Source organism: Esox lucius, chromosome 9, assembly GCF_011004845.1.
Source record: "Esox lucius isolate fEsoLuc1 chromosome 9, fEsoLuc1.pri, whole genome shotgun sequence".
NCBI lineage: Eukaryota > Metazoa > Chordata > Actinopteri > Esociformes > Esocidae > Esox > Esox lucius.
Window position 1 is genome coordinate 2,427,794 of NC_047577.1, and position 10,461 is coordinate 2,438,254.

At 37.9% G+C, this 10,461-nt stretch overlaps 1 protein-coding gene across 2 annotated transcripts; it reads right to left on the reverse strand.

Moving 5' to 3' along the window:
- Positions 1-1,381: 1,381 nt before the first annotated feature.
- On the reverse strand, positions 1,382-7,160 carry LOC105031399 (zinc finger protein 431). 2 transcript variants are annotated; one of them, XM_020044094.3, is made up of 3 exons: positions 6,898-7,160; positions 4,797-5,115; positions 1,382-4,356 (listed from the first exon to the last, which is right to left on the reverse strand). In XM_020044094.3, exons 2-3 carry the CDS (start codon positions 5,107-5,109, stop codon positions 2,735-2,737), a joined length of 1,935 nt encoding a protein of 644 aa, XP_019899653.1. In that variant the 5' UTR covers positions 5,110-5,115; positions 6,898-7,160; the 3' UTR covers positions 1,382-2,734. The 2 variants fall into 2 exon arrangements, with proteins under 2 accessions (XP_019899653.1, XP_010904103.1); XM_010905801.4 differs by having other exon boundaries at positions 4,797-5,179.
- Between the last annotated feature and the right edge of the window lie 3,301 nt (positions 7,161-10,461).

A 10,461-nucleotide genomic window follows, 5' to 3' on the forward strand; every position in this document is an offset into this window, starting at 1 on the left:
TCGGAATTAATGAAACCACCAACTTCCTCCTCTTCTTCTTTTGCCTCCCTTTCTTCTTTTTTCACTTCCCCCTCTTCTTCTACAGTCATGTTCATCCCTAGGGTCTGACTGATGTCTTCCTCAAGGCTTTGGTCAGGATCCAAGGACTCTCTAGCCTTCAGGCTTGAGTGGGCCCCAGCCTGCTAGCATGAGAATGTAACATAATCAGCGTCAGTACTGAGTCTATCCTGCAGCTTTGTGTTTTATTCCTGGAGCCAACTTCTGCACACCTTAATGTCTTATATACAATTCAGTTGGCTGGGGATCCAAGAAGGCCCGGACTGTTAGTTCATGTTTATATATTAGGCTGTACTGCAGAACCGTCCATATTATCTTACCTCAAAAATAAACTGGAAAAACTGCAGTCACAAAACGCACTCTCAAGACAGATATATTTATTACTACTGTAATACTGTACAAGGCTGAACTGCAAAATAGACCAAAGACTGTTTGACTCCTCTGTATAAGGGTAAAATAAAAAAAACGTATAACTAAGTTACAACTACAGTATCTCACAAAAGTGAGTACAGCACTCACGTTTTTGTAAATATTTGATTGTATCTTTTCATGTGACAACACTGAAGGAATGACACTTTGCTACAATCTAAAGTAGTGAGTGTACAGCTTGTATTACAGTATAAATTTGCTGTCCCCTCAAAATAACTCAATACACAGCCATTAACGTCTAAACCATTGGCAACAAAAGTGAGCACACCCCTAAGTGAAAATGTCCAAACTGGGCCAAATTAGCCATTTTCCCTCCCCCGTGTCATGTGACTCGTTAGTGTTACAAGGTCTCAGGTGTGGATGGGGAGCAGGTGTTGGAAAATGTTGGTGGCCACACAAAATATTGACACCTCGGCCCAATTTGGACATTTTCACTTTGGGGTGTGCTCACTTTTGTTGCCAGCGGTTAAGACATTAATGGCTGTGTGTTGAGTTATTTTGAGGGGACAGCAAATTTACACTGTAATACAAGCTGTACACTCACTACTTTACATTGTAGCAAAGTGTCATTCCTTCAGTGTTGTCACATGAAAAGATACAATCAAATATTTACAAAAATGTGAGGGGTGTACTCACTTTTGTGAGATACTGTAATTACATAAAACCAACTCACCAAATTCCTTGAGGAACTTCTGTAGTTAAGGTTCCCTTTCCCCTGTGGAAAGGGAACTAAATATATCTAGTCAGCAAATATCCATCTCCGGGTTCAGATGATGATCTTTTACGACATCTAAACACAGGTCACCTAGGGCCTTAGCACTGTGGACAATATCTTCTGGAGTGACAACTCGCCGCTGAAGTTTAAAAGAATGGGTGAATGTCTAAAATGGACGGCCGTTGTTTTCAACAATCTTCACATGTATTAGTTCTGGTTTCACAAACCATGCACAAATTTTGCAAACATTTTTTATTTTGAGGGTGCTGGATGGTGCTCAAGGTCAGTTTGAGGAAACTGAAATAAGTACTTTACAGTGCCTTGAAAAAGCTTTCACACTTCCAATTCTCTTATTTTATATCAATATTTCCTTTTGATGTTTCATTTGAAAACAATGCAGATTTGTGGTGAACATTTATAATGAAACCTCCTAAGAAGTTTGTGAATGTATTTATAAATCATTGCATTGTATAACAAAATCTCAGTGTGGGTTTATTTCACAAAACATAGCTTGAACCCCCCTTGGTTCTTGATGTGTTCATTGTGAGTGGGCAGACATTGCAAAATATGTACATACACAGTCCTGATAGGCTGAAAGGATTGTCTAAAGCCCACCCCTTATTGCAATGACCAGTCATGTCATCAGTCGTGACATTTGTGATGTGTACCAGAAGTTCCATCCCACGTGAAAAGGCCCTTTTATTAAAAGCTACACATTCAAGGCATTATCATCATTATCATCATTATCATCCGTTTTATTGGAGTTGTTTTCTCACTAATTGGTCTGTTAGTTTAGTCTGAATCAAAGCCAAGTTGATGCTTCTGTTTGCATTCATATAAGATAGGATTTCACACTGCCCAAATTCTAGATTACCTAATTTTGTAGACGAAAACCATGCGTTCGGAAATATCTTTCACTCGCTGGGCAGATATTACAGGCAAAAATAGAAACTCAATGCCCTTGACAACACCAAATCTCAAGTATACATAACAAGTCCCCAAATAATTTAATTAAGTGGTTCTTCAGCAGCATTTGACAGTAGGCCACCAAGTACCAATTTACCTAATCAAGGTCATCATACAGTGTTTGAATCAAATGCACTAAAAAAACAAGCTAGTTGTGAAAGCAACTTTATACATCATAATGAAATATCCTTAGAAAAAATATAGAATCATGTTTTTTACTGCAATGCTTATTTATAAAGTCTGCAATAACAAAATGTTAAGCTGATGAGGGGGACAGTGTTGTTCAGCAGCAGTTCTTATTCGACCACCTCCATGCAATTCACTGTAGACAGAATACATAGTGGTCTGTTCCAGTCTACAGAGGCCTTATAGCAGGGCCGGCCAACCCTGGTCCTGGAGAGCCACTGTCCTGTAGATTTTCTCTCCAACTCTTATTCAGCACACCTGATTCTAATTAGTAGTTGGATGAAAAGCAGACTCAGGTTAGTCACAAATGAGGCTGAAGGAAAAACCTACAGGACTGTGGCTCTCCAGAAACAGGACTGGCCAGCCCTGCCTTATAGGATGTTAAAGGTGTGGGGTTAGTCCCTTCACGTCTGTCTGACATCCATCTCCACCCTTGTTGTTTTCACCTCCACCTGCTTTGCTTCTACCTCCAACCATCTCCTTTGTATCTCCAACATTGTGTGTTCTCTGATGACTCCTAAGGGTTTTTGATTGGGCAAATCTCTTACCACATGTGTCACACGTATAAGGCTTGTCTCTTGTGTGATTTCTCCTCTTATGTGTTGCCAGAGAGCTTGACTGAGCAAACTTAATACCACAAACATCACAGCTGAAAGGTTTCTCTCCAGTGTGAAAGCGTCTATGGATAGTCAAGTACGTTGACCGAGGAAAGCTCTTTCCACACTGCTCACAGCTGAAGGGTTTCTCTCCTGTGTGTATGCGCCTGTGTACTTTCAAATCGCCTCGATGAGCATATCTCTTCCCACATTGATCACAACTGTAAGGTTTCTCTCCTGTGTGCCTGCGCATGTGTACATTCAGGTTGCTTTGTCGAGTAAAACTAATTCCACAGATATGGCAGACAAAAGGTTTCTCACCTGTGTGTGCGCGCATGTGTTCATTCAGGGCTGTGATAGTTCTGCAGCTCTTTCCACATCTATCACAGCTGTATGGTTTCTCTCCAGTGTGAATACGCTTGTGAATAGTCAGGGATCCCAAACGAGCATACCTTTCCCCACACATGCCACACTTGTAAGGTTTCTCTCCTGTGTGAATACGCTTGTGTTTAGTTAGAGCTCCTGAAGAAGCAAAGCTCTTCCCACACAGATCACAGCTGTATGGTTTCTCTCCAGTGTGAATACGCCGGTGATAAGTCAGGGCACCAGAAGAGGCAAAGATCTTTCCACAGAGATCACACTTGTAAGGGTTATCTACAGTGTGTGTTCGTTTGTGCTCTTTCAACTTTGCTGGTGTATAAAAGCTCTTCCCACAGTCTGGGCAGTGGTATGGCATCTCTCCAGTGTGTGTCAATTTGTGGGCAGCCAAGACTCTAGGCCAAAGAAAGCCCTTTCCACAGGTATCACATACATGTGGCTTCTCTCCACTATGTATACGCTTGTGTTCAGTCAGGTAATAAGCTCGAGCAAAACTCTTCCCACATTGGTCACAGCTATGTGGTTTCTCTCCAGTGTGCGTACGCCTGTGGTAATTCAGGCAAGCTGAATTAGCAAATATCTTTGCACAGAGATCACACCTGTAAGGATTCTCCCCTCTGTGGGTTCTCTGGTGGACTTTTAACTGTGCTGGTGTAAGGAAGCTCTTGCTACAGTCTGAGCAGATGTGTCTGTGAAGTATATCTCCATTGTGTGTTAGCTTGTGTTCGGCCAAGCAGTTGGGCCGATTAAAGCCCTTCCCACATATATCACAGTTATGGGGTTTCTCTCCTGTGTGCGTTAGCTTGTGCTCAGTCAGGTAATCGGCTCGAGCAAAACTCTTCCCACACTTATCACACACATGAGGTTTCTCTCTTGTGTGTGTTCGTTGGTGTCTTTTTAGGTTTCCTGACTGAGTGAAACTCTTCTCACATAAATCACAGGTATAAAGTCGATGGAACACTTTTGATTCTGGACCCTTGTCAGATGATACGCCCCCATCACTGAGCGAGTGACTGTTAGGGCTGTCCCCTGGGAACAAAAATCAAAAATTAGGCTCTGTTTATGGTCTGTTACTCAGTACGACACTTTCCTGCTTGCGGGCCCAAACTGAATATAATTTTAATCAAGCCTTTCAAGGCCAAACAGGTGTTGAGTCAGCCTCAAACCGTAACCACACTGACTCTCTGCTCTTTATGAGTAGGTCTGTGGATTCAACCAACCAAAAGGGACATGTTTGGCCTTAAAAGGCATGATTGAAGTATATATTCAGGTTATGCATGTTTTCAGGTTGGTTTCCTCAAGGAAAGTTCCTTGAATGTATTTCACAACACACTGTGGCAGAAGTATCTCCAGTATCTAGCACACATGAGCTTCTATACAACACTGAATAGTTACAATTCACAAACATAGGTCAATTAATGAATACTAATTAACAGTTAGAAATGCAGACTCATGTATTCTACACCCACCATTGTTTTTACTAGCTTTGTCATCATCAGATTGGCTGGGACTCATTGGAGCCACAGAAGATTCTTCCCGTATTTTCCTGATGTCCTCTTTCAGTTGGAGTAACCAAGCCACTCCCTGCTCCTCCGATTCATCAGAATCAGCATTTTCCCACATTTCCTCCATGAGTTTACGACGCAATGAGCGATGGTTCTGCCCTTTAAATTCTGAGGCATCCATTCCACAGCGTTCACACAGATATCTTAGATTGTCCTCAGTTAGAGGGTGTAAACTCTCCTCTATTTCCTCCATCAACGTCTCCGTCTCTCCAGTCATGTTGGCCTGTGGTAACAATGACAGTGCAGTCATTGGCAGGACAGCATGAAGTCCAGACACTTCAGATTACCTGTAATAGAAAAAGGATGCCTTACAACACAACACTGACTGTGTAATTCACATACATTTCTACTTAGAAACAAACCACTCCACATATAACAACTTTATCTATTAACTGATGATTTTGGCTTTAATGAAGACGCAAAACCTAGAAAATTTTATTTACAGCTTTTGATTCACAACTCAAAGGCCAAAAGTGCACAGTGCTGCCTGGGCGAAAATAGGAGGCGGCAGTGAGGTCCTTTACGTCTGGCAACAATTTGAAAAGTTAAATGAGAAGCTAGGGAAACTGACGTGGAACTGAGTTTCAGTAAAACTGAGTTTCAGTATTGGTAGAAAAGTTAAATGAGAAGCTAGGGAAACTGACGTGGAACTGAGTTTCAGTGAAACTGACGTGAAACTGAGTTTCAGTATTGGTAGAAAAGTTAAATGAGAAGCTAGTGAAACTGATGTGGAACTGAGTTTCAGTATTGGTAGAAAAGTTAAATGAGAAGCTAGTGAAACTGACGTGGAACTGAGTTTCAGTATTGGTAGAAAAGTTAAATGAGAAGCTAGTGATTCTGACGTGGAACTGAGTTTCAGTATTGGTAGAAAAGTTAAATGAGAAGCTAGTGAAACTGACATGGAACTGAGTTTCAGTATTGGTAGACGCAGTACAGGTGGCAAACTACCTGAAAGGAATGCACCTTGAAACCCTGACCACTGATGGCAGCCTCAAACACTGAAAACAACTGACACGTTTTCATGAAAGCGTATTAGTGCCGTCTTTGTAGAAAATTTCATTTGTCAAATTCCTAGTATATACTTAGTACTACTAGCCTAGGCTGCAATTCAACACCAACCATTTAACACCCAATGATGCTGACCTATCTGTCATTCAACACCGACCATTTAACACCCAATGATGCTGACCTATCTGTCATTCAACACCGACCATTTAACACCCAATGATGCTGACCTGTCATTTATAGCATGTAATTAAAATGGATTGGTCTTGTATTTTATGAGTGACTTGCTCTATACCCAACAATACAGAACAAACTCTAGGCCAAATAGCGTACAAACCTGTAACTGAAACCCAAAGTCATGAAAGTGCAAAGCTCACACATATGGTGATCTCCTCTCCCTGGTACACTGTCCCTCACTGCACATTGTCAATTTTGAATATGATTTGGTTCTCAGTTTATTTTAGGAAAAGGTGAACTTGTACATGTTACATAGTTGCGGTTCAACTCTTGTAAAATACAAAGTTTGCTTGGCTTTTTGAATTGTATCTGTAACTTAATTCTTCAACATTATGCTACATAGTGTAATTTATTTGTTATATCATATTTGTGAAATTGTAAAAAACGGTTTTTCATGCATAACCATGCCTTGTTGTTACCTCGGGAAACATTTATAGTAAGCCAAAGGCAAAGAAAGGAGATTGAATACAGACCAGGACCCACAACGCCCCACTCTCTGTTTTAATCCAGGCAAGGCTATTCGAGTCTGGGGCGGAGAACCAAAACACCGACCAGATCGGATAGAAAATATTGGGACGTGTACCGTTTTTGCGCATCTTCACAAAACGTATTCAGTAAGTTGCACACACTTTCGTTTTTGTTCAGTCGCCAAACTGGGATAAGTAACTTTATGGACACGTCTAGAGTGCAATCATTCGTTCTAAACAAATGCGGGGGGGAAATCCGGCTGAGTAAATCCACAAAATCTAGATAACCAACTCACCAAATTCCTTGTAGAAGACCCAGCTAGCTAGCTAAGGTAACTAGCAAACCACTGTCCACCGTCTTTTTTTTCCAACGTCAAAACAAGGGGGCGTTAGCTAACTATCTATAGCTCTTCGGGTTCACTAATGACCACACACGTTCGTCCCGTGGATGTTGTATTTTCGAGATTGTGGAGTGTGCATTATCTGGAATAGTAACTTACTAGCCCAACTCTTCACGTTAAACCTACTACCATGTACTTCGGACCGTCTTAAAAACAGAAAAAAGTACTTCCGGGTTACGGCATTTCTGATCTCTTTAGAATAAAAGCAGTCCACGCAATAGTAAGCGGAAATTAAAAAATATCTAAACTCTGTTGGTCATATTGGTTCATATTTAAGTATGATTTGCATTAACGCGTCAATTCCCCTCATCAGCGCTAAACAAGTTAGTTTCAAAAAATTGATAAAACTACCGATTGTAGCATTTAAACAATTCGTCAAATTTATGAATTAGCTATCGTCCATGAATTATCTTTTGCCCTTGTGTTTTTTGGTTATTTATTTTTTGAAGCAGTTCCTCAGATGACATCTTTACCGTGGTAAACCTCTATCATGTATCACATAAATTCTTCCTATCACCAGTGGCTACTTCCAGAGAGGCTATAGCGCTGCTAATTACGACCCAATTCTTACCGAGGTAAAGTTGGTTTTATATTCAGAGATTCAACAGAGATTCGAAGCAAACATTTAAACGTAAAAAATGTATTGCAAACTATGACTGACTTATCCAAATATTCTATATTATGTTGGATAACTTTCACAAGCCTTTATTTGATCAAACAATCAAATCAAAATTTTATGCACATTCTCTAACATTGAAAAACGCTTTTATATTGCAATATATATTTTTTAAGTATCACAGAAACTTCATTCCAAGTTCAAAATATTCTACACTAGGCTGGACAACTTCTACAACCTTTAATTTGATCCAAATCTTACGCTTAAATGTAATACATTTTTTCTCTTTGAAAATTACTATTATATCGCAATAACATTTACAAAAAGTATCATAGAAACTCAATTCCAAGTTTTACATATTCTCCAGTAGGCTGCACAACTTTTTCAACCTTTAATTAGATCCAAACTGACAATTTTATACACATTTTCAAACTTTGAAAATACAGTTTAATCGCAATAATAGGAACCTTTTTCCAAGTTATAAATATTCTGCAGAAGGCTGCACATCTTTTACAACCTTTAATTTGACTGAAAATATTACACTTATATTTTAAACAGTTTCAAACTTTGAAAAACATTTTCTTTGCAATAACTTTTTCAAAATGTTTAATAGAAAATTAATTCCAAGTTCAAAATATTCTCCAGTAGGCTGGACATCTTTTACAAAAATGTTATTGATCGAAAAAGTACACTTCGATTTTCAACACATTTTCAAACTCCGAAAATTACTATTATATTGCAATAACATTTTCAAAAAGTATCATAGAAACTTCATTCCAAGTTCACAATATTCTACCCTAGGATGAACATCTTTTACAATCTTTATATTGATCAAAAAAATTACACTAAGATTTAACAAATTTTTTTACTTTGAAAATGACAGTTAGTTCGCAATAACCTTTTCAAAAAGTATCATAGAAACTTCATTCCAAGTTCACAATATTCTACCCTAGGGTGGACAAAATTTACAACCTTTCATTTGAGTCTGAAATCACAATTAGAACCTTCAGAATTTTGCAAAAAAAAAAAACACAGTTTTTATGCAATAATGTTTACTACATTTTTCATAGAAACTTTACTTCAAGTTCAAAATATTCTATACTCTTGTAGACAGCTTTTACACCTTTTGATTTGATCCAGAAATCACAACTAGCACTTTCTAAATTCCGCACACTTAGATAAAAATATAGGTTTGTTATGGATCAATGGTCTGTTTTACATAGATGCTAGGCCTATTCGTTTTGCACTTTTTTAATATATATAAAAAATGTACACATTAAACGCCAATTCTTAATAGCATTATTTTTCATTATTTTTTATTTTTAAATACATTGTGGTTAAGCAAGAGTATGATTTCAGTTAATAATTTAATTCGAATTGTTTTAACAACAACCATTATCAAACTATTGCAAACATTTTGACATTACAAAAATACAAAATATATTTTTTTAAAGAGCCTTTTAGGAGCCAAAAGACTTGCCTCTTTTTGTTTAGCTGAGATGAATGAGCTGACTGAATGACAAGAGCCGGAATGCCCATCGCTAATACTGTCAAGAACATTCCAGGTGCGTTCAAGACAGCTTGGTGATGTGAGGATTTGGCAAACGATGGTGACTAGAAGGCAGGCGACTCAGACTGGCGCAGGGGAGTCGGAGATGAGCTGCACTGGTTGATACTGTGACATTAATCATATACATCAATCTGTATTTACAAATCAATTTAAAGCAGTTGAGAATATGTGATGAAAATGTAAGTGTACTTTTTCAATCAATTTAAAGGTTGTAAAATATATATTTTGAACTTGGATTGAAGTTTCTATGAAAATCTTTGAAAAAGTTATTGCATAAAAACTGTGTTTTTCAGAGTTTTGCGAAATTTTGAAGATTCTAATTATAATTTCAGTCTCAAAGGAAAGGTTGTAAAAGATGTCCACCCTAGGGTATAATATTGTGAACTTGGAAGGAAGTTTCTATGATACTTTTTGAAAACGTTATTGCGATATAATAGTAATTTTATACGTTTGAAAATGTGTTAAATCTAAGTGTACTTTTTTGTTCAATTTAAAGGATGTAAAAGATGTCCAGCCTACTGAAGAATATTTTGAACTTGGAATGAAGTTTATGAAAAATCTTGAAGATGCTATTGCATAAAAACTGCGTTTTTCCAAGTCTGCTAAATTTTGAAGATTCTAATTGTGATTTCAGACTCAATTTAAAGGTTGTAAAAGTCATCCACCCTAGGGTAGAATATTCTGAACTTGGAATTAAGTTTCTATGATAATATTTTAAAAGGTAATTGCGATATAACAGTAATTTTCAAAGTTTGAAAATATGTTTGATCAAATAAAGGCTTGTGAAAGTTATCCAAACTAATGTAGAATATTTTGATAAGTCAGTTATAGCTATCAGTGAAGAATGCAATTAGTTTTTAACGTTTAAATGTTTACTTCGAATGTCCATTGAATGTCCGTTGAATCTCTGAATATCAAACCAACTTTACCTCAGTCCAATTCTTCAATGTCGAAGAAAGAACCGCCTACATTAAATGTTTAACAGATAATAATTTTTTTTCTTCTAATTTGTCTTGTTTTTATTATATGACAGTAGAACAAATTAATTGCATAATTCAAGTAACAAATGTGCACCAAAGTGAGTGGGTTTATGGATCCGCTGGAACTCACCATCAGAGAAACTTCAGGTTTGAGATTCACTGTTACATTTTCTCTCAAGTTTCTTCCAAACAGAGATCCCGAGGAACTGATGCATGAGAGGATGGGGGTGTTAGGTATTTGACATCTCTTTTCTGTTTGACATCCACCTCTATCCGCCTAGTTCTCTCTCCAA

Coding starts and splice junctions, on each gene's coding strand:
- LOC105031399 (XM_010905801.4), bottom strand. CDS start 5,142: ATGACTGCACTGTCATTGTTACCACAGGCCAACATGACTGGAGAGACG. Junction 4,357..4,796: donor CAAAGCTAGTAAAAACAATG/GTGGGTGTAGAA, acceptor TTTTGTTCCCAG/GGGACAGCCCTAACAGTCAC.